Source organism: Passer domesticus, unplaced genomic scaffold (assembly GCF_036417665.1).
Source record: "Passer domesticus isolate bPasDom1 unplaced genomic scaffold, bPasDom1.hap1 HAP1_SCAFFOLD_87, whole genome shotgun sequence".
NCBI classification, from domain to species: domain Eukaryota; kingdom Metazoa; phylum Chordata; class Aves; order Passeriformes; family Passeridae; genus Passer; species Passer domesticus.
In genome coordinates this window covers 66169-90765 of record NW_026990184.1, presented here as the reverse complement: position 1 = coordinate 90765, position 24597 = coordinate 66169, and the positions used below count along the sequence as shown (strand labels likewise).

Sequence of the window (24597 nt, the reverse complement as noted above, 5' to 3'; positions counted from 1 at the left end):
ATTCTTGAATTCAACCTTCCACAGGCATCTTCCCTTCATTTCAGAAATCTGTAAAATAGAAATTTAACTTCGATCTTACAGTCAAACCTGCATCAAGTGACAGGCTGACCTGCTTTTCTTGCTGGAAATACAATTTGAAATCAGTCAATTTAAAAGTCAATGTCAGAAAATCAATGTCAGAATGCTAGAAGTTCCACAACTGAGACAATTAATTTGTTTGGCTTCAGTAATTATTTTCTAACCTACTTTTTATGAAGCAAGTTGCTATGTCAACACCTTTCCTGAGCAGCAGGTACAGATGTGAACCTGCCACAGCAGGGACACAGCTGGTACCCAGCCAGCAGCTTCTAAATCATAGAATATCACCGCAACAGTGCAATGCTACTCCTGCTCCCCAGCCAGGAGTCCTTTTCATATTCTGGCAGTTTCCATAGATTTCTCCATCTTTGTAACTGCTGGAGGTGTCTCCAAAACCCCTACACATCATGTTTTGATCCACTTAACAGACAATCTGAAACAGACAATGCTGTTTGCCCATGTGAACATACACCTTGCTTTCTCTAGCAAACAGCTGTTAAAAAAAATTGAGTGACTAAAAATATCCAGTGTTTTGCCTCCTGTTCTGGTGCACAAGATAGCAGCACAAATGGAAGGGAACTCTAAATCAGCAAAAGCACTGCTTGTGATCAAAGTGCTGGCAAGCAGAGAGAGCCAACAATAGAGGATTGTCTCTCTTTTTATCATATCCAGCCTTTCCATGCAGAGCTGCAAAGAGAGAACAAGAAACCCTACACATCTAAGAAATGTAGCTTTCTTCAGACTTGGTTATTCAGTATTTTCTTTGCAAATAAAAAAGCTACCATTTAGACCACTCCTTTTCCCAACAGTAACAGCATTAGACTTATTACAATTTAAACAAAGAGTAACATGGCCAAATGTTATAAACATTCTTTTAAAATAGTTACATCTGACAAAAAGAAAAAGATTATAATTAGAAAACTCCCTGCTGAGGATACAGATTTACAGGAGCATCATAGCAATTGTTAAAACGAGTAAAAAAAATGAAGTATTCTCAAGTAGGATGGCATTTGAACACACCTGTCCAGAGTTTTTTTGGTTGATAAGCTGGTCTCCTGCTATGAGGGGATCCCAGTTCTGTTGTCGTATCAGGTCCTTCACCTCCTCATTGGGCAAATCTATTCGATAATTGAAGTCCCCACACCAAAAAATATAGTCATGGGAAAAGAGCATCCTTCCCTGTAAAACAGCAGCATACACTGGAGTTAAAAGCAACTGAGTGATAAATTTACTGCTTCTAGGTTTAGAAATTCAGTTTTTAGCTCAGAAATATGTATCATTTCTGGGTGATGAAGACAACTGAAATACATCCTAGTATTTAGTGTCCATATGATTAGAACAACGTGATCAACAGTGTGGTGTTTACATATGGAACACAAGAGAAGTAACATTTCCTGTGGAGTTTCCACTTCTAAAGAAACACAAATCAAGTGAATTGGATTCTAAAGTTCTTCATCTTCCTCCTACTGTTTTAGAAGTCTGCTCAAAGGTGATGGCTGCTGGCTGTGACAGAACAAAACACTCCCCTGGGACTTTGTGACACAGGCTCCGGACAAACTGCAAATCCAGAGCTTTATAATTCAGATTTAATTGAAGACTTTTCAGTTACATCTGATTTTCATCACTAGAGAGGCATAAGGGCTTTATTAGTTTAAACAAAACCCAGGTTTCGGAGTGAGAACTTTGATTTCCCCCTTTGTTTTGATTTTTCCACTGCCCGTAAGTAAAACCAAGAAGATACACTGGCAGATTGAAACAGCAGCATTTAGGGGACTTGCTAGGAAAACTGAAGCATGACAGTGGGGACAAATTTAGGCAATAAAAACCTCCTGTAAAATAAGATGTAAGACTCCTGCACAGTGCCACAGAAATTAACAAATTACAAGTTTGATGATAAAATTTAGAACAGCTTTAAGTCTCAAGGAAGCATTGTGTTGCACTGGTAACACTTTCAACTTGGTGATGTGATAATGAGAACATGGTGTTTGTTTATGAGAACATGGCATAGAATCATTCCTGTGTACTGAGAACAGTGCTGTTTGCAGGGTTTTTCTCAGAGGTGATTGTCTCCTGTGCCTACGGAAGTTCTACTGCATGTCAGGGATCTATAAGGTGTCTTTCCTATGCTAAGTCCTTGATTCCAAATTCAAGTGAACTCATGTTTCATCACCTCTGTCATTGCACTGGCAAGGTCTAGTCTTTCTGCAGTCTTCTATTTTAATAAACACTGCAGGAAATCAATTACTCTGATCTCTAACCCAAAGAAATATGATTTCCACAGGAAACTGGGGAAGGGAAAAATGCAAATGGAGCTTTGGGATGACACCGCTGAAGCTCCAAGGGTTTCACTTTTCATTTGTTATGGAATTTGAACACTGTGCTTACCATCGGAAAGCCAAGCTTGCGAGAAATTTCTACAAAGTCTTCATTTCTCTCCTTGACTTGGGATTGCCCTGCAGCAAAATGACTGCACACAAAGCAAAGGCTGGAGGTATGGAACAGCATCCGAATGGCCACTGCACCTTTGTTCCCAGTGGCTCCGCCCATGCCAGTCTTGACAGTATCGACAGCAACATCCCTGAAATAGTGAAGCAACTATTAAACCTTCCAGGAACCTGGCACAGATGGCTCTGGGTGTGACACTGGGCGGGGAGGGACACATTGTTCTCCCAGCCACAGGGCTAGCTTTAAAAAGTTCCATGAGTCACTGAGCATTAACAAGATAAAAATTCAGCTTTTCAAGCTCTCTGGGCATTTAAAAACTAAGAAGAGAACTTAAACAACTACTTCAGCAGAAGGTGGAACAGCTCTCTCAGAGCCCCACGGGGCTCTGAGGAAGTTTGGGTGTTATCTTCCAACACAAGGCAAACTGAAGATGACCCAAGCTGTAGCCAGCCATACTCACTGACCTGATAAAGGGAGCGTGCTGAGGCCTGATGAACACAAAGAGGCAGACGCCCACCAGCTGCTCTGAAGCCAGCAGCACGTACTTGTAATCTCTGGAGATGGTCTTCTGCAGCTCAGCAGCCCAGAGCTTCTGATTTGTAGTGCTGGCAGTGAGATTAAAAGCACCAGGTTAGAAATAAACCAAACTGAGCAGGTTTCTAGCTGGTGACTCAGCTGACTAAGCTACATCCAAGAACCTGAAGTAAACCTTGAGTCAGTAAACCAAAGTCAATGGGAATGGCTTTGGGAATGATGCTCTGCTCAGCAGAGACACAGGCTCTAGAGAGTTATGCCATCATTGTTTCAAATTCAGCCTCCAGAAACGCTGCCTCACTTTTCCCAACACCAGAGATGACTTTAGGAGCCATGGATGTCTTTGCTATGTTTATGAGCCCAGACCAGAGGAGGAAAACCTAAGAATTGTTTTAGAGAGTTACTTCCTAGCCTAGAGCTCAGTCAATATTGGAAAACAGGTATCACAGTATTATATCAAGAAGAAACATCCTTAGAGACCTAACAGACTGCGGTTTTCAGAGCCAGCAGCAGATGGGAATGAAAATATCAGGCCTGGAAACAGCATTAACTACACAAAGGGTGAAATCAGCAGATGACAAGCTGATGCTTGGTACCCAATAGACAAAAATCTGAACAAAGGCTACAGTATTAGAGGCTTTATGTGCTCTTCCCAGTGAGTTAAACCTTCCCTAACACCAGGACACATGCAAAGCCAGCAGAGAAAAAAATGGACAGAGGGAATATGGTTCTAGGACTACACACACATTTATCTCAGGTATCACCCACCACTGGAAAAAATGTATTTCCATAACCCAGTCTGCTAGGAGTGAAAAATCCCAACTCCACAGTAACATATCCACGCAATACATGGAATGGCAGTGAAAACTAACAGTATGGAAAGAAGCCATCCTTTGTACAGATCACAACCTGATACATAACAGCACACCAACAACACATGCTTTTGGAAAGATTTTCACAGGATTTGCTGTTCCCAGCAATACAAGACACAGGAACTGAAGACAGCAAGCGCTGGAGAAACCAAAATTTTAAATAACATATGACTTGAAAAATGTGATTATCAGCCAAACAAGTCCTGTGTGGACTGGATCACCCACCTGGCATTCACAATGTTTCCTGCATTTAACTCCACCATTTCTTCAAATCCAATGGCAAATATGTCCACAGGTTTGCTTTTGCGGTCTTGAGATAAATGGGGAAAAAGTTATTTCTTGTTTCTAATTAACTTAAGAAGTAACACCTTGTACATATATATATACACATTAATTTTAAGAAAATAAAATTAATTTTAAGAAAATAAAATTCCTCCCTGTGAGGGTGGGCAGGCCCTGGCACAGCTGCCCAGAGGAGCTGTGGCTGCCCCTGGATCCCTGGAAGTGTCCAAAGCAAGGCTGGACAGGGCTTGGAGCAGCCTGGGATAGTGGAAGGTGTCCCTGCCCATGGCAGGAAGTGGAACTGGATGAACTTTAAGGTCCCTTCCAACACAAAGCAGTGTGGGATTCTGTACAATTCTAGTTGTCTCTAAGAAGATTTAAAATTAATCCTTATTTTGAAAACTGTTTCTCTGGCAGGGGGGTGGAACTGGATCTTTACGGTCCCTTCCTACACAGTTCCACACTTCTGTGATACCTGTTTCAATGTTTGTGATCTACTTAGAAAAATCAGAGCTTTCAAGAAAAAGTAGTGAGAGAACACAAATCCCACCTTGGAATTCATGGATTCCAGCTAACTTTGGTGCGTCCAGAAGCCAGTCAGTGAGGGTTTGATTTCTGAAGGCAATACTTCGAAACTGCTTCCCCCCATTGACGTTCCACGTCCCAACGCAGACTCGGATCTTTTTCGGTTTTGCATACTTGTAGAAGTTCTCACACATGCTCTTCAGCACTTTTACAGATGCTGCAGAAACATTTGAAAAGACATTACTTTATAGTGAGTGTTTCAGACAGCTTGGCAGCGAGATCTTTCCAATGCACGTGCACAGACAAAGCTAAACTGCAAAAGCACAAGGAATGCTGCAGCTTTCTCAGGGGAAATACCCTTAGAGACACACTACTTGTGGGGTAAGACACTGACTGAAAAACAGCAGCAATTTGTTCAGATTTATACAGAGATATAATACAGGAAGGAAACAATTCCTGTGTTTCATAAATATCTGTTGTTCTTTCATCTCATCCATGACTTTCTAAGGAAACCATTTTTTGTATGTATCAACAAGGATATCTGCCTCATTTTCACAGATTACACTCAGGAAATCCAATCTCTGTTACAGAACCAATGTGCACATATATTAATTTCTGGAAGTGTGAAAGTTGCTGATACACTACAAGTACTAAAATAGAGAAGGTACATTATTTCATCACATCAGGGTGCATCTATTTAAGCCACAAATCTTAATTCTTTTTAGATCAGTTGAATTCTTAAAGAGCTGCTTTAGTGAGGACAGTAGGCTGGGATTCAAAATAATTAAACTCATTTCTCTGTCTCATCAGCCTTTCCCTGTGCCTTGTTTTTGTCTGTCAGATGAAGAGAGAGGAATGACCCATATGTAAAGAACATTGTAAAAAATGCAGAAAGAAAAAAGCTGATTCAATGCTCAGGTACTTCACCTAAGTTATATTAATTTACCTATTTAGAATGTTCTCATGGTTATCAGACACCAAAATAACAATATAAACAATATTAGATGGAATCCTTCCCTTCACTTGTTGTCTTGAAAAATAGTTACTGGGAACAGTATTTTAATTTAAATTCCCCAAATAATAGGATTAGTGAGCTGCTGCTGTCTTTTCAGTTATTCTTGGCTACCTGGTTAAAACAAAAATCAGGTATTCTCTATCCCTGTTGGATTAGAAAAAAACTGGAAGCAAGAGAAGAAAATATATTATGTTTGTTGGCTGTGAATGCTTTCCCTGCTGAACAAATCGCACATCCATAAATGGGCCAACCACACAGAAAAGACAATGAACTGGTTGGTGTCTCCCCGGGGTGCTCCAAGCAGATCACGCTCGGGATCATGCATTCTTCATCAAAATCCAGGGAAATGAAGTCTAGAAAACAGCAAGGAGCCAACAGGATACTTGAGCCCTCCAGGCAAGAGCCAAATACGGGATCTGCTTCTGACCCACACTCCAGCCACAAGTCCAGCACGTGCCCAAAAGGCCACAGAAGGTGGAGGACAGGAGCTACCTCAGCACCCAGCCACTGAAGGGAAACAATCACAGCAATGCCGTAGCCACAATACATCCGAAGCCCCAAATCATCCCAAGGGCTGGCTGAACCCCAGGAACCCAAAGCAGCACCGCAGGCAGCTGTGCAGGCCTGCAGGGATGAGCCTCTGCAGCACTCTGAGCCAGTTTAACAGCATAGTTTGCACGTTTCTCCTCTGGGGTTCCACCATTTTTAAAATTTACTGGCTTTCAGCTTCATTTTAGTTAGTCCAAACCATTCAGTTGCTACTGAGCAGCTTTTAAGAAAAGCTGCACAATTTCATTATTGCCCATTTAACTCCTGATGTTGTTATGCGACCCTAATGTGAAAAGCCTTACCAGGTTAGACTCTAACTTTACAACTGAACTGACAACAAGCTTATTACAAACAAAAAATGAATATTTTTTAACTAGCAGTTTTCCTAAATTGTAAAAGGACACTTTTATAAATTGGAGTAATTAAAAATAAAAATTTCTACTGCTTTCCAAAATACTGAGTGAACCAAGTGCTTTTCACAGCACCTGAGACTGATTTTCCTATATATTTCTAGTTACTTATCTTTTCAGCAAAATTGTGCCTCATTCTACTACATTGGAAATCCAATCAGTTATATTTTCTATTAGTGTCAGAAAAAATACTTTGATTGCTGCCCTTACTAGGCAAGCAGAAATTTGGAAATCAGTTCTACAAAGGGAGTGTTCATTTAAAATTCTGGTTGGAATATTCTGTGCAACTGAATGGAACTGTTGGAACTTGATGGAACTGTTTTACTGCAACATCCAAATTCCTGTAGGAATATTTCAACATATGCAATTCGTACTCAGCTGAAACCCTGAAATGCTAAAAAACAGTCAATTTATAACTCTTACAAAAACAGGCATTCAAGTAAATAATAAAAATTAGACAAATAATAATACCAACAATAATTGAGAAATATATAAAAAATAGCTGGCTCTTGTTCCAGAGTTATAAGATAGAAGGTAATCCCATCAGTGAGTGTGACCAGTCATTCCAATAAGCACTTGGTTACACTGACAAAATGGCAGTGAATCACTTAACATCAGACATACGTTACTTGTGACTCAGATTTCATTCTTTAGACACTCACTGAGAGTTAAGTAGGTAGAGTAAAACGTATAGGAAAAGCAAAACTGGCAAATGAAAAGGCCATTTAAATTTGCTCAACACAGTAAAATCTGAATAGAAGAGCATTAGGAATATTGTCTTTTAAAATTGGCTTCTGGGAACAAGAACATGAAGTGCTGCACAGCTGAACAAGTTTTCTGCATGAACACATGCATGTGGAACCTTCTAGCAGCAAATAAGATGAAATTACAAGTTGTACTGAAGAATGTCACCTCTTATCCTAAACAAAGCAAAAATATAGAAACCTCCAAATTAGCTACAAAGGAAAATTCCTTTGCAGCCGGAGCATGGGCAAAAAAAAAACCCTGTAAATTGGTTACCTCATTTCCTAACTTGCACCCAAGCTCATATGCAACATTTTTCACCTCTTATATTCTCACTTTTATTGGATTAAAGGATGTTAGGGCACAGGAATGCCAGATCCAAACACCACCAGGAAAATGTGAGCCCATAGCCAAATATTACACAGACAGACACAAGAAGAGCCAGAGGACAACAACAGCTGGTCAGGTATTTACAGTTTATTTTACTGTACTATACTATACCTGATTGTAATGATTGCTCTGAAACTACGGATGCAGTAAGAGGGAAACAAGAAAAGATTAGTCAAATAAGTTATTGCTTTTTGTGATTTTCCAGCAATGTGTGAGAAAACATGCTGTTAATACACAACTTATTACACATAACCATTTGCATCAGTTAAAGCATATGTTTTGTGCTGCAAAAGCTACCAAGTTCCACAACAGGATCAGCAAATTCTCTTTTCCTCCTTCATTAATAATGGATTCACACCTGTTGAAGTGCCCCACTGGTTAACTTGCCATCTAGCAGAGAATGCAGAGAGATTTCGGGGAAGAGGGATTAATGCTCCTCAGCTGTCAGGAGCTGCAAATACAGAAAGGACAGCTTGCATTCCCAGAAAAAGTGAGAGGAAATTAAATCAAATTTTAACTAATTTTCAGGTGAGGCCAAGTCACCAGGTTTCAGATCTAAGAAAAAAGTCACAATAACATGAAACCTTGTGCTAAACAAATGGGACAAAACCACTCCCTCAGCCTCCACATCAAATCAAGATGCGGACCCTCAACATGAAGATCACAGCTGGGCAACTATTCTCCTCTTCAGCCAGAGATTTGCACTAGAGCTTTGACATATTTTTCCTCATTCTAAGTTAAGATGTGTCCGGGAGAAGGAAAAAAAAATTAAAAGGAAAACTTAAGTATGCTTCCCTAAAAATTGCAGTAACCAAGAATATTGTTACCTGGGATCTTGGAAAGAAGACTCAAATTGAAGTTCCTTCTTTGCCCAGATATGAGCTCCTGTAGTTTTGATGTCCCAGGAGAGGACTGAACACAGCCCTATGACTGACCCACTATTTTCTTGCCCACCAGACTGGCAGAAGATGGGACTGACTACAGTCCTGGGGACCATGGAGGCTACACCTCTTTGGGGGTGCAGGATGCTGGTTCAGTGCCCTGTTCTCTTCAGGGGAACCATCTTTCTGGTACAAAAAGCCCAAGACTCATGTGGCTGCTCTCACAAGCAGAGTTTCTTATGGAAATCTCTCTGGTTTTGATGTAGAACTTGACCCAAAAAACCATAAACAGGCAAAGCAATTTCTGCAGCACATTAGTTTGGCACTATTAGTAAAGCAGAACTTCCATTTTTTTAATAAGCCAAGAGAACATAAAATAGCATTTATATTTTCCAACAGTGCTTTGAAAACAAACTTGATACAGCTTTCTTACACCAAATAGTTATCAGAGATTAAAATCCTGAAAGACACATACCGCGTAAACTGCTGGTGGTTAAGAGAGCCCGTGCTTTATCTGCTAAATCACTATTTAGGGTATTTCCCAATAACAAAACATCAATGGCCTCCTGCTTGGAGCTATCAAAAAAGTTATTTTGGATCGTTCTGGTCACAGAACGAGCACCATCCTTCAGCTTTCCAGCCTGTTAGGGAGGAACATGTATAAAATATTTTATGTCGGACACTGCTCACAATACATTGTCAATATTCAGTAGATATATGTAAACTGTGTTAATGATTTTAAGGGCTATGGCAATTTTCTCCTTTAAGTGTTAAATCAAGTTGTCTGAGCCTGCTGTGCTACATATACTTTCCCCCCACCCCCAGATGCTAAAAAACACAGTAATACCTACAAGGCATATCTAACAAGCAAATTTAAATTAAATTAAATAAAATAGTGCAGGGAGGGGAAATATTTTTTTTCCTAAACGCTAGGTCTTTAAAAATTAATACAATATAGTGCCATGTTTAGACCATGACAGGGATTTTGGGCTTTTCCCCAAATGGCAAGAGATGAGCAAGCATTCAAATCCAAATGCCATGACACATGAATGTATCTGTTTATGCACTTAGGAGTTCAGAATTCATATTCTGGAATATCCATGTTAAAAACAGAGAGATTCAACTTAAGACCGGCTTGTTGAAATAAAACTCAAGTCTCATGCAGCATCCCAGAAGGAACACAGACACTAATCTGGCTACAGACACACCCAGACACTGTCTCTGCACAGCCTGGCCTGACTGCACCGCACCCCAGAGGAACAGTGTCCAACTGCCTGGGCTAAACAAGAGTCTCCAGATAAGTGTGCTGCTGATGCAGATGTGCCCGAGGGTCACACAGACCTGAAGGATAATGCAGCTCACACATAATGCAGTCTCGTACTCGATTCCAAACCTGGCAGCCTTGACTTGGGCACACAGAAACACCTTTCTGGTTACATGTGCTGTTGCATGTGCTTAGCCTGTGAGGTGTCTGAACACACACTGCTGCAGGTACTTGAAATACAGACTGTGATCCATCAGGGATGCTGCAAGGGATTGTGTTATTATAAAAAAACACTCCCAAGTTTAAAGCTCGCACTGTCCACGAAAGCTTTTTAAATGCAGATGGAAAGAGGGCAAAAGCTTAACAAAATTACCCTAGGATTTAGTTCTGTGAATTGTACTACACAGCAAGACAGAAGCTACTCTTTTGGCAAAGCTAAGTGGCTTTGGCAGACAATGGGAATGAGCTGTGGGGAGCACTCTATTGCAATAGGATTGTGACAGGATGCACTCCCTTCCTGGCAGACAACATACAACTGGTGATCCAAAAAACCACACTCACCATTCACATATCAGGCAATTAATTGAAAGGAACCCCGAGAAAGCAAAAGAAAGAGCAGGTAAGGAGTTAGATGTAACAAGTATTACAATACTTTAAAAATAACTGGGTTTCAGCACAGAAAGGTATATTAACATACTTAAGGTTAAAATAATTTTCTCTTATGTGAAATTTCTGTATTTTTACTTCTAAGTATCCTTGGGCTTTGAAGAATTAAACTGACAAGTAGGAAATGGAACAGTTTCAGGCATCAAACTTTTCATTTGAGAAATGAGAATGCACCTTAAAAACTACATTTTAAAATATATGCCCAGAGTACTCAAAAACATACTGAGTCAGGTTTAATTGAAACAAGAGCAAGTATTGTATGGTTTTGCAAGCATTAAAGATCCTCTTTGAATAGACTGGACTCATGTCAGAGATGTTTGATTTACGAGATGTGGTACTAATTAAGAGTTGTCCCAGGGCAGGGATCCAGAATTATTCCAAAGACATTAAATGTACTGTCGTTGTTTAACAAACTGAAACCAGGACATCTACTCTGTGTTTTAAACATTAAAAATGGAAATGTATGCATTAAATGCATTTTTTGAATTAAAAAATAGCCAAGTAAACTAGATTAAATAGATATTAATTTAGGAAAAGGAATGAAGAAGGTTGAATGGCAAAAGTAAGACTCCATAAAATAGTTACTGCAGTTTTCCTGGCAGTCTAGGTGACATTTTTGTAAGAAAATAAAACTAAACGTCTTGAACCAAATTCCACTCTACAGTAAAATACAAGCAATTCCCAAATGAAGAAGTCTTGTATGCACCAGTCAAGGGGCAGAACAAGCAACAAGTTGATTTTTTTTTAATGTATTTTGCTGTGACACCTCCTGCATGAGGAGAAGGACCCTGGCACAGTGTAAATGAACAAATGATGGAAAATCCAAAACAGCTGGCTGTGGCTACATGAGCTGTAACATGGAATGAGAAGCAACACATACTTTAGCAGAAAAAATTGCATGAAAAGACATTCTTGAAGGAACTAAGGGCAAAAATTGCTACAGGTCAACATTTGTCTTGACAGGTATCACCTGGCAAGGGACAGGATTAGGGAAACAAAAAAGCAACACTGTGAGAAAAAAACCCAAAAGGCAGCAGTAGAAAATGGGAACAACTCAAGCATCAACCCAGACAAGTTGAAGAGAAACATTACACTGTCATGGAGCATGGAACTGTTCTTACAGCATTAAAAAGCAGGGTAGAAACAAAATTTGGGGTTTTTTCAGTGACTGCAAAACTAAGAAGAAAAAGCTGGACAAACATGCAAACAAAACCCACCAGGCTACAACTAGATTAGTATGAACACTATTAAACATTAAAAACATTAACAACCTCCCATCAAACACACTTGAAAAGGAGATATTGTAAATGGAACTGAAATAATAGCAGGAGAGGTACCAAGAGAAAAGTAAAAATATTCACAGAAACTAAAGCTGATTTGAATACATTTTTCTGAACTGTGTTCTAAAGCAATGGAAGATTTCAGACTTATCCATTCATACACAATAGTGTTCTGTGGGAGGCAGAGGCATGGCTAGGAAGGGATGTAGAGGAACATGACCTGGTTATCAACAGAACCAACTGTTTCAAATTAATTTTTTTGGTTGGTTGGGTTTTGTCTGGGATTGTTATAGAATTACAAAGAGCACATTTTTAAAAGAAAATCTCATAATTGCTAAATTAATGGCAGAATTTATTAAAACCCATACTGAACACTGCAAAAGCATTTAAGAAGATGTACTTTACCTTTGCTTTTCCTTCAAGGGCTCCAGTCCCAGCATAAATTTTACTGACAGAATCACCATTCACAGACCACATGGATCGGAAAACTTCCTGAAAGCGAGTAACTAACTGAGGCTTCTCAGCTAATCCCAATACCTCCAGCTGTTTTGTTAGCATCTGTAACAGGTGAAGACAGCATTAGCAAAAAAACCCCAACAAACCAAACCAAAAACAAAGAACTTCCCCACTTCAAATATATTTCTTAAAAGGCCCATCATACTTTTCAGCATATAAGCATAAAACCCAAAAAATCCTGGGTTTATATGTATAATTCTGAGCAAAGTATCAGCATAACATGCTTGAAAGGCTGCATCATACTCGGAATTTAGCACTAACACTCCATTTTCCTTTGAAGATAGACAGTAGTACAGGAAAAAATTATGTAGCTGAGTTGTAAATGTTTTCATCTTGAAGTTGACCAAACTAAACACAAAAGCTATTTGCAAGAGCTTTTCAAAAATCTTTAAAACCTTAGGGTGTCTGACAGCAAGAAGGAGCCTCAAATAACAGACACAGAATGGCAAAGGCAAAATTCTGAAGGTTGGGCAGGAATCAACAAAAGACACAAAAGCAAACTTGCAAAACAAAACTAGGAAGAAATATACAAGAAGTTTTAGAAATTGGGTGCTTGCTCTTATACTTTTAGGGGGTCATCTAGAGTTCAGTACCTGTTATTTTAAGTACCTACTGTGTTAAAGTAAGAATTCATATATCTCATTTAATAGAATTTTAAATTTAAGTAAGCAGTTCTTCAGCATTAACCATTTCCCTTCTTATTAATTTGTTGTATACTTCTAGCTCTCATGCTTCAGCTGAAATAATAATTTAATTCTCATTGTTAAAAAAATTGGCACACCTGGTTTAAAAAGAAGTTGTATTTACACAGTTCTTAAAAGGATATGAAGGGAAAAAACAAAGCTAGATAGCCACGTTTGACATGTAAGTACTCTACACATCAAGAATGTAAAAAGACAGTCTTATGCCACAGAAAGCTTTTGTAAATTCAGCAGCCAAGCACTACATAATCCAGAATTAGATAGGTCTGACACCTTGTAAGTTGTCACATAAATTCCTCTTAAGAGGACAATTCAAACTCAATAAAAAATTCAGAAAACAGAAGGATAATGATTTTCCTAGGTTTGACCTTGCAGCATCCATATTTTTTCATGTTCAAACATGCTGAAGGGCTTCTCTCTAAGTCAGACCAAGAAACAGCTCACTAGAAGTACACCTGTGAGCAGCTCATTCACCCTTCCCAGGGAAGGGACTCTCCTTTTCCAGCCCAGGTGCCCCAGAGGGGCAGCTGGATGTGGGTTTCCTACCTCCAAGCCAAAGAAGGCCTGCACACTGTTTGTTCTATCCAGACAGTCCAGGCAGTTGGTCCTGACAGTGCCGCTCTGGGATCTGTGCCAAGGACAACAGGAGAGGGAAAACATCTGAAATAACTCATTTAACACACATCTCCTCAACAGGGGCAGGGACAGGGAGATCTGGACCAGAGCAGCAAATCAGGGCATTGTCAGTGCGACGTTCCTGCCCCACAAGGACATTTATAAATGTGTCAGCAGCAGAGGGTGAGCTTCAAGTGCTCACTGAGCACAGTGCAGGCATTTTCTGCAAATAACATGAGTCCTTCGGTTTCTCCCAGTCCTCCTTGCTTGCTTGGTTAAGTCTCATGCAAGATTAAGGTTTCTTTTCAAACAATTCAACTAACACACTTCCAAAAAACCTCAGAAAGAAATAAGTCCTAGTTTCAACAACAACAAAAAAATGACTGAGTCTGTTCTTGAATTTTATTTAACTAAAAGTAACAAGAATTTATGATATAACTAAAGACAATTCCAATGCCTCACCACTTGCTTATAAAAATGGAAAACAAGCCTCCCCCCTTTAGCTCAAGGCATGTTTGAGGCCCACAAGCACTCGGAATGGCTCCACTTCCTTTGGGAAAAAGCCCAGTAATTCCTGCTAGAAAGCTCTCAAAAGGATCTTGTTAAGCAGCATCCACGTGCTGCTTGCTCAGCTAGGAGTACAAAATTCTAATGGCTCTCCCAAAGACACACACGTATCCCTTACTTTTGTCATTCCCACTACACACTTGACCCACCAAAGCCAGTATGGTTTCAGCACCTTTACTTAGAGACCTAACTACAAACCGCAGCAAGTTCTGAAGAACTTTCTCCATTTTTTTTCATTACTATCTCTGCATTTGATTTGAAATACAAAGCAAAAAGCCTGACATTTCCCAAAGGAGACAGTCCATGAACTCACATAACTACCTTTTATTAACACAAGTCTTTGAACTGTCACAAGCCACTTTCTTTTTGCTTTCAGTCTGTTTAATTTTAATTTGTGATGGCATTATTTGAATCCCCCAATTAAAAAAAATACGCCACTTTTAAAGCTTTTTGGAGCTCATCATTCAGCACCTCTTTCTCAGGGAGAGCCTCACTCAGCACCTTGCTCTGCATTAGTTAAAAGGACTAAGGGTGTGGAAGGGAGAAGAGAAGGAATGCTGCCTACTTCTATCTCTGCTTCCCTTTTCCTGCTGAGATAAGCACAGCCTTTGCTCCAGGAATCGGGAATAAGTACAAAGCAGAGCAGGAAACGTGCATCTCAAGCCCACTTTCAGAGAATGGAATCTCTCAAATGGGGGAACCAGGCACAATCAAAAACACTGTCCTGAATACAAACATTTACAACACAGAAAATGGCACATTCCATCACTGAGGGAAATACTCAGCCTGTTATATAGGAAGATGGAAAAATAGACATTAATTCCATGTGGCTGCCTGCCAGAAAAAGGACTAGCAACTGTTTTCACAAAATCCTGAGGTGAAAGGCCTGAAATTAATTCTTGCCCCTTGAATGTATTACAGAGATCCTCTTTAGAGATTTTCAGAAAATACACAGGATGAGACAAGATCTTATCAGAGTAAAATAGGTGACTCATATTTCAGCTGTTAAGGATCACCGAGGATACACGAAAACCACAACAGAAGCAACATCCTTGCTCTTATCTTCTTACTGAGGGGTGAAACACATCCCAGCACCACAATTTAATTTGAGGAAAGTTATACACACAAACCTTTTCACTTCCTTTCCATCAAAATAAAAAAATCCACACTCTAAGAATTTCTGGACTTGAGGTTTAAGCACACTGTGTAGTTTTTCTGCCTTTCCACCTTTAACCATCTGATGATAGTCGAAGTTCACCATTTTGATATCAGCTGAATGTTCAGATGCTTTCAAATGGCTCTGGCATTGTAAACAGAAAAAAACCAGTATAAATATACCAGTACCTGAGCATACAGAAGTAGGAGCTGAACAAGAGATTACAAATATTTTCCAAGTTGTTTTATTAGCTTTCTTTTAGGTAAAATTACAAAATTTTTATCACCATTGAAATGAATCACTCAGAACTGATTAATATTTCACGTGTATTTTTGTTTTCCTTGTCACAAAGTCAGGTTTTTCCCTTACTACCCCAGGGGTCACCATGGCCTCTTCTGCTGTTCAAATGTTTTCACCTGGAAAAGGCTGTTTCAGGGAAACCCCTTTTCACCAACAGTCACTGACACGCTGGTCAGCAACAGGGATCAAGTACACACTTCAACTACTACCAGAAAAAACCCACCCAAATTATTTAGGCTGCTGTGCAGAGCAGCTCGAGCAAAGCTGTCCCTAATATTCCCTGAAAAACCCTTAAGTGCCCACACAATGTTTGTTGGAAAAGCCCTGGGTATGGATGCACATCTGGGAATGCTCCCGTCTCCCACCATGAGAGCCGGTACAGCAAATATCCCAGTGAATGCCCCAGCCATTCCATCACTACAGTGCAGAGGGAAAAGGGAGAGGGAAGTAACAGATGGCTGCTGACATCTTCTCTGGCTTCAGACAGAACTCCTCAGTCAGTCAGTGTTTATGAACTGCAGCATGACGTTTTCTTTTAACTCGTCAGTGGGAATTCATGAGAGCAGCCACTTATAGTTAACATCTTCTGAGCAAACATTTCCTGCTCATCACGAAGCAGCTCCATATTTAAATTGATAAATTGTATTTAAAAAAAAATTAGGGGATATACCCATTAATTTCAAAAGAAATATCTTTAAGAGAAACATCACAGCATTAAATATCATCAAGTATAATGTATTTATTAATCAATTTCATAGTGTAAAAAAGACTTATGTTTTCAAAAAGGCCCTAGTAAGCATGAAATTCAAAAACAATAACTAAAATCCCTCAACACTGTCTACACTGCTGTTATAATTTTCCAGTACAGTAACCAATCTGAACAGAATCAAACAGGAATTATGTAGAGATTTTAACAACTCATTTCACATCAAGCATCTTAAGCAGTGCTTAAGTGTTATGATAAATGCAAATTTAGCTCCCAGAGCACAGCATACCTGGGGGTTTGGTTTCCAAAGGCTCTATAAAAGCTTCATTGCAAACAAGCAAATTCCAAGGATATGCACAGTGAAAGAACTGCCATACTTACCTGGAAGGCTTTGCTAAGCATGTGCTCCCCTTCTTTTGCCCCAAGTAAATTTACAATAATTTGCTTGCCATATAAATTTTTAAGAGTTTGGAAATGCCTGTTAACAGAAGGAAAAAATCCACTGTCATTTTCTGGCACATAAAAAATTAACAGCAACACCTGCAACACTGAGAAGTTGCAAAGCATCCAAAATAAATTTTATTCACACTTTCCAACAAAGCATTGAAAAGCATCAGTAATCCCCAGGAAGTTCCCAGCTTTGCTGAATTCCGTATTTGTACAAACAAAGCCTCCCATTTGGAATAACACATCCCACCTCTGTGATGCAGCAGAACTTATCACAGGTTTTTAGTGTATTAGCAAAAACTTTAGATGCTTTTTACCTGTCAAAAGCTGGTGCATTCGCCTCAAAACCCCTTGACATCCTGACACGATGGGATCCCACCTACAACACCAAGAGTACAATAAATTGTCTTGTTTTGAGTAAAATGCTGGTATACATCTAAAGAACCTAGAGTCCCTGTAAGGCACAACCTTTTTTAACCTTTCCTGCACAAACTGTGTTGCAGGAATAGGAGCTGAATCAGTCCCTCTTTCAGGAAAATTGTGATGAAATCCTATTACAGTAACTCTTGATCCTTATTGACTTCTTGAGAAGACTTCTCCTCAAGGGCAATTCAGAAGAAAACAGCCTCTTGGGATGCCCTTAGATATGCCATTTAAGAGGAGAAAGAACTTCAAAGAGGAGACATGGAAAAAGGAATGGACATTCAAGTCGTGTGCAAAGCAACTTTTAGACTTGAGAGAAGCAGGCTTGGTGAGACACAATAGCACCAAGATGCTCCCAAAGGATCACCTCATCCTCACAGCCAACTGTGAAGAGCCCAAAGGCTAGCAGATGATGTTTAAAAGGACAAAGAATTATTTGATTAATTAAATCTTATTCATCTCCTGCTTACCTGCAGTCCTGGCTGCTCCCAAAATAATGGGACAGATCCTCGAATCTGTATGAAAGATGACACAGAGTCATCCAAATATATCACCTGTTAAGAACAGTAAAGCATAGTATTAATAATTATCACAGTGTAAGATAATAGAATTCTTAGCCTTAACTAAACATGGAGCAAATAAAATATATTTGTGTATTACATATTGCACGCTACAAGCTAAAATATTGCTTCTGAGAGTCTGAACAACTCCTACAAAGATTTCCATCCTGCTCACGCTGCCTTGCAGAATTCACAATGTGTAAGGAAATACAGCTTTTATTATCTGGGCTTGAGTAACTTCTGCACTAGGAGTAATATGTTTTAAACAACTTGGTGAAACTTTCCTGCAGGAAAAGTTAAAATGAACACCAGTGCACAGAAAATCACCGTGCAGCCTACTCAGAACACTTGCACAGATTTTCTGCATCAGAAACCAACATATCATGGGCCATGAAGTACCCAGGAAAGGAAAACTAAAGTGGAATAACACACCACAGCCATTCAGCAACCTTGGCACACTAGCAAACTTGGGCAGAGAAAGTGCAACAAGAGTGTTCTGACTAAACTCCTGAAACTGGAGTGTACCAGCACAGCCCTTCCTGCATGAAGTCCTCCTTCAGTCACCTGGGTTCTGGAAGGAGCCAGTGAGTCAGCCAAAGAAACCCAGGAGCATGAACACAGCTGCAGGAACAACCCCTTGGGAATAGGCTACCATAGGAAGTGAGCCAAGGAAAGCCAGCAAAGAAGGATTTAGCAAGTTCTCACATTTCTGTGTAATGAGGGCAGAGCCATGAAAATCCAAGGCAGCAGAATGACAGTGGCTCTACAAGGAGCTGTGCTAAGTGGAACGCTGAGCCACAAGGCACCGGTGTTTTGGTATTTGCCAACAATCCCTTCTGCCTGTTTCTCTTACTTTAGATTAGCTCAGGCCAGAAGTGGTACATGCTGCCATGCAGCTCAAGGGGCTCAGGAGAAGCACAGCCACCCACGGGAGTTCAGCACCTTCTTAAGCTACTGCAACTCAGACCCAGGCATGCCCTGACCATAAGCCACATTAAAAACCAAGATCATCAAATTACATAACCTACTTAGCTTCCTAATTTAGCCTCAAAGAAACTATTCCAATATCTGCTGGTGGTAGACTTGACTTGTGATTCATCGATTAAGAGCAAAAATCTCATCATTGAGATGACTGGGGTCTTACAGTGGCTTGTCAGCCAAGCTGTGGGCTCTGGAGCATAACATACCTGCTCTGTTTCGACAAAATTGGCAACGTGACCATCATCGTTTGTTCCGCGGACGTTAAATCGGGTGCCAGCCCGCTCGCAGCTCAGCCGGGAAATGAGACAAGCCTTCGCCTGCTTGTGAGCTGCATAAATGGTCCTGATCTCCACTCCTCCACACATGAGGCGCAACAACCAGTCGTCACAGTTCACTCCGTAGTGCTTCAGATGCAAATGCAGCGACTGGTTCCTGTCAGGGAGAAAACAATCATCACACAACCGCAAGGAATTACAATTCAGCTCCAACTCTGAAGCCAACTACTAACTTCTTACATTTCACACTTAGTAACACAAGACCAGGAAAAGAGGCATGCTATAGTTTTGTAATGTAACTCTCGCTTAAATATCTTCCTGAAATAGCACAATAAGAAGATGGGGTGAAGCTATGAATTTCCATGACCTTAAAATAATAACCCTTGTAGCCCTTGCTTGTCACCCACCAAAAAAAACAACACTCCAAGTTGTTTATACTTTTCTGCTTAGCCTTGTTTTGAGAAGGCAGAGATTGCAGACTCTAGGAAAGCATGGCAGGATTCCAATGACAGGGTTACTTTTTTGTAGTGTGTAAAGCCCCATTCAATCTCACACCACCACAACATAAAGCTGGAATGGAAATTCTTATCAATATACATTAAATACTCTCATTATATGCCACCATTATATGCCACCTAATCCTAAGCCAGTCACCAGACAGGCTTCCAGGAATACATTTCCAGCCAGCTGGTTCTCAAATGTCTTTAAACACCCATTTCAGGGCTGAGAGCTACAACTTTATATACTGCATATATGATTCTCTAATAGCAGTTACTGCTCACATGAAAGGAATATCCACAGTTTGAATGTACCTGTGCATTTACCAGCACTAATCAATGCTGTAACTAAGAATAACTTCAGGTTTTGTGAAATTTTTTTTGCCTCACTCTAGTGGGGCTTGGCTTTTGATCTTCTGTGGAAACATTCACTTGTATAAGAAGGGAGCAAAGTTTTCTGCAAAGCAAAGAAAAGTAACTCCAGGAAGATGTCTGGTTGTGTCTCTGCCCAGAGAACTCTACTGGAATTGCAAACAGCATGTTCATTATAACAGTGGAAGCTCTTTTATTTTAACCTTTTCATCCTAAACCTAAGTATACAGGTGCATTATAATAGGACACTGAAAGCAAACAATATTCTCGCCCTGGGCACTCTAAGCCTAGATGTTTGGCATAGAAAATTCCACAGGAAGCTCACTGAAGTGCATATGCAGAATACTTCCTGTTCTTGACTTATAGCGGTTACATTTCTAGATTTTGGAATCTGGACATTCCACCTACCTCCTGGGAGGACTGGTCCTTGCTAAAAAAACCACAGAAGCAGGTAACTGCCAGAGTTTTACAACAGGGGTCAGAATCAGCCCAGCTTATTTGGACAGGGTCAACAGGCATCATTTCTCAAGCCTTGATGTACTGACTGAACAATGGATCAGTCTATGCATCTTTTTCCAGATGCATACACCAACAGCAAGGTTTCTACAACCCCTCTAAACCTACATCAAGGAAATAAAGTTTCTGCAGACCTGAGCTTATTTCCTACCATAATAATTTTCTTACATTTCACTCTGATCAGATTCCTCTAGCTGATCAAAACAGCAGCTAAGACTAGAGAAGCATTGGCTCATATGCTGGAGGTGATTTGGTGTATTTTGCCCAGAAGTGGGGGGGGGATGCATGTAGCTTTTCACCTGTTCCAACAGTGCAAAGCCAAGTCTTCAGCACCTTTGCAAGGCACCTGGACACACAAAGCATTTTCAACAAAGGCTGAACAAAATTTCTGACATGTCAGTGTCCATTACTGGCATTATTTAAACTGCTGATCAACAGAAAGAGCAGTATTTCTCTCAGCAAATATTATTTATGTGAAAACAATACTTTATTCAAAAATATCCAGTAAAAGGATAGTGAGTGCAGCAGCCAAGCAAAGTGCACTCTGTAGCAGAGCCTACTTGCTGTCTCAACAAAAGCTGCAACATCACAATTTTTTGATGAACAAAACTTTTAAAGTGCTTTCATGTGTTGGAAACTCCCTTGGAATCTATCTATAACCACCACACCATTTTAGAATCCAGAAAATACTAAAAAACAGTAACTTTTTTCTTTGAAGTTTCATAACCACACCCATTTAAAAAACTGACACAACTGATGAAGAATTAAGAGGCACCAGAACTGAAACACAACATCACAGGAGATATTCAGACGAAAACACAATAAAAGCAGTGAAAAATCCGTGTCTTCCAATTAAGAAACTTCCAAGTGGCCACAAAACCATCCTGTCATTAGTAATATACTTCCACCCTTAGAGCTCAACTAATGCTATTCCATCTCAAGATTTGTGGGAGAAAGGTGTACATGTAAGAGCTGGGAAAGACAAGGATAAAAACTTGCCAGGCACTAGTTTGCAGCAGAATTCATTCTGTGACGCCTGCTGAACCAATTCTGAACTCACCAGAAGAACCTGTTGTCGGTGGTGTGCTCCTGCATGCTGCGGTGAGCACTGAGACTCAGGTCCAAGCTGACACCAGTTGCAGACCACGCGAAATAGAAGTTCCCAGAGTTCAGCACTTTGCGCACTTCAGAAATACGATCCTCGTCCGTGGGGTCCACTCGCAGCGACACAAACTCCGTGGAAGTAACCCGGAAAACTTCAGAGTCCTGGATCTTCCCCACAGACATGCACCCTGTTACTAGAACCAGATAATGTAACAGCGTGTCTCCTGCAAAACAAGAAAGGGCACAGGAAAGAGTGGATCTCGGCGGAGCAGATGTTGATTCATTCATGTGCCCCCACCCCAGTTTGCCTGAAAAACAAAGAGAGCCAACGCCAAGAACACATTCCCAAGCTCTACAAAAGAAAAGGAGAAACTACTCTGCAAAGAACAGATATTGCAAAAACAGAAGTTATTTTTGTCCACTCCCTCATTTCTGGGAGCGCTCCAAATTTCTAAGTTGCTCTGCAAAGAAAAAAAAATCAAACCAAACAAATAGAAAAAAAATAAGCCCTGTTCCTCTTTGCAAAGATCTGCTCTTACAGGAGCAGCACTGTATTCTGCCCCAAATGAAAAATTCAAGTTTTACATATTTGACTCACCGAGATTTAATCTTAACACACCCAAGAGCCCATATGCATCCATGACTTTGGAGTACGTATTCTTGATTGTGTCTTTTTCTGCAGAAGCTGTGGAGAGAAAATGCAAGATTTGCTGATGTAAAAGCCCCAATACTATGGCAGCAAGAACGAGCCACTCCAAACTGAGAACCTGAGGGATTACAAAAGCGGCTGCTTACGTGACACTTCTGGAAAGAAATCAAAATGTATGAGCATATGGCACTTTATAATGGAAAATGAGGGTTTGATTCTGTGACAAAGTACGATCATGCTATGTTTTTAAGCAATAAAAAAGCAAAACTCCAAGTGATATTAAAGGAGAACACTGGCATTTTTAACAACATCATCTCTTATTATAAAAAGCATGTAGAGCACAGACAAACAACACATCTCAGAATGTTCTCCTGTACTTAAAATTAGTGCCTAATGTTGCTTTTTTAATGGAAAAAAGTTACCCTTTTCCTCCAATAATAAAACCATCATGTGGCAGTATTACCTCTGAACAAGACTATCGCAAGTCCATTTTATCTTAGATATATTCCAAGCAGACCAAAAGTCTCGCAGGTCCCAAAAACTGGTATTTAAAACCCAGGTCTCAGATGAATTAGGAAGACAATTTTCACAGACAGTTTTGAAAAGAAAACCACAAAACAACCCTGTCATATTTTAGAAGAAATTAAAGTATATCTGCCATTGCTCTCCTGGGAGTTAAGCGTCTATTTCAGCCCTTCCATCAGCACTAGAACAGCCAGGCCAGAAGCCTGGCTGCAGAGCAGCAGCAGCCCACCCATCCTGAGCTTTTGCTCATGACCAAGACCAGAAGGGCAACATGAACAATTCCAGCTTTGCCACTGGATCAACAAGGATCAAGATTCCATGGTTACCAACAATCAGCACCATTTTGCTTTTACACTAAAAACCCCTGGACATGACATGAGTAAATCAAAATGTCTATCTGCTCTGGCATTCTGTTGTGCTCTCTCTCACATTAGCTATGTCATTTAGAATAAAATTTCTATTTTATTTAGAATTTAAAAACCCTATATTTTACTTAGAATTGCTTTTCCTAACAAGCATCCCCTAAGATTAGTATAGCCCTGCCTGTGCACAAGCCTACCGCTTCTGTTCAAATACCCGCCAGCTCTTTTACTAAAGTGGATCAGACAATTTAAAATAGATTAAACTATTATTCAACCACAGCTTGAAATCCAACCCCATTCAATGTTTTATTCAGTGGATTTTTCAAAGTTTCTTTACCATATTGCACTAATATTCCTGTAATACAGATACAATAAAAATAGGTCTATAGCAGCACGAGAATGTATTTCTAAAGTCCTCACCCAGGGTGAGTTTTAGGAACTTGCAGCTAATCTAAAAACATTTTGTTAGCATCACCAAACTGTTTTTCTTAACCAGAAGACCACTGGGCTGGAAAGAACTTCTAAACTTCAGACCCTGGTTCCTTCAATATGTTTTTGAGGAAGGCTTTAATGGTACTAAGGTACTCTTCTAAACTCTGTTTTCCCTAACCAGAAAGCTGCTGTGTTCTTCCTCCACATTTGAAATTATCATAGAAAGATCAGGTTTCTTTTCAAACTTCTGCAGGATTTTTCTTACGGGTGCCTGCTGGGATTTACTGACGTGTCAGAACAATGCCTTTTCTGTCTTAGATGGATTTATTCTCTCCTTCCATTGCAGAGAATGCTGGATATCCTTGTTAAGCCTTAATAAGTAAATGCCCAAAGTAAATTAAGTAACATGGGCTTTGCAAACTCAGACCAACAAAAAAGCCCAACAAAGGCTAATAGAGCAGCAAAGGGTTGCAAAAACCAACCAACTAACCAAATAAAAATAGAGCAACTTACTGTGGGTAGCCAATTACTATTTTCTTAAAGTGCCCAAGAACCAATCAAAAGTATTTCATGCCACATTTTTCATTTACATTGGACCTAATTCAGTGTGAACTCAAAGCCTTTCCACAATGACCATCTAAGTGTTTCAATTTGCTTTTTAAGGCACATGGGAGAATGTCCAATCCAATATGGCATCATTTCCTCCATCCTGCCCTGGTCCATGCCCACCAACCCCAGGCTTCTGCTTTTGAGGCAGTGCCCAGTAAGGAACTTCCTGTGGTCAGGAGTGTTACAACATCGAGGAAAAGCACTGAAGCTTCTGAAAACCAAGATGAAATCAGGAAGACACAGCTTGCCCACACTCCTTTCCATTCTCTTCCCAAGGGACTCTTACCCAGTCTCCTGAACAGGCCAAAGTCTGCCCTCTGGAAGCCCAAGGCACCAGTCCTACTTACCC

General features: G+C 40.1%; 1 protein-coding gene and 1 long non-coding RNA gene across 12 annotated transcripts in view; one reads left to right on the top strand and one right to left on the bottom strand.

Moving 5' to 3' along the window:
* Positions 1-24597, top strand: part of LOC135293215 (uncharacterized) — a 49385-nt gene that overhangs the window by 20091 nt on the left and 4697 nt on the right. The gene's annotated exons all lie outside the window — the stretch shown is intronic.
* Positions 1-24597, bottom strand: part of SYNJ1 (synaptojanin 1) — a 48017-nt gene that overhangs the window by 19009 nt on the left and 4411 nt on the right. For 7 of the 11 annotated variants that reach the window (XM_064407200.1, XM_064407204.1, XM_064407203.1 and 4 more), the window contains exons 2-17: positions 22270-22356; positions 21628-21895; positions 19114-19339; positions 17837-17920; positions 17261-17322; positions 16878-16974; positions 15465-15634; positions 13699-13780; positions 12341-12493; positions 9201-9366; positions 7956-7979; positions 4762-4953; positions 4155-4239; positions 2988-3128; positions 2464-2656; positions 1099-1257 (exon numbers count right to left, since the gene is read on the bottom strand). In XM_064407200.1, the coding sequence (XP_064263270.1) occupies positions 1099-1257; positions 2464-2656; positions 2988-3128; positions 4155-4239; positions 4762-4953; positions 7956-7979; positions 9201-9366; positions 12341-12493; positions 13699-13780; positions 15465-15634; positions 16878-16974; positions 17261-17322; positions 17837-17920; positions 19114-19339; positions 21628-21895; positions 22270-22356 (2189 nt within the window). The remainder of the gene's footprint in view (positions 1-1098; positions 1258-2463; positions 2657-2987; positions 3129-4154; positions 4240-4761; positions 4954-7955; positions 7980-9200; positions 9367-12340; positions 12494-13698; positions 13781-15464; positions 15635-16877; positions 16975-17260; positions 17323-17836; positions 17921-19113; positions 19340-21627; positions 21896-22269; positions 22357-24597) is intronic. The other 4 variants (XM_064407201.1, XM_064407210.1, XM_064407202.1 and 1 more) reach the window with 2 other exon arrangements.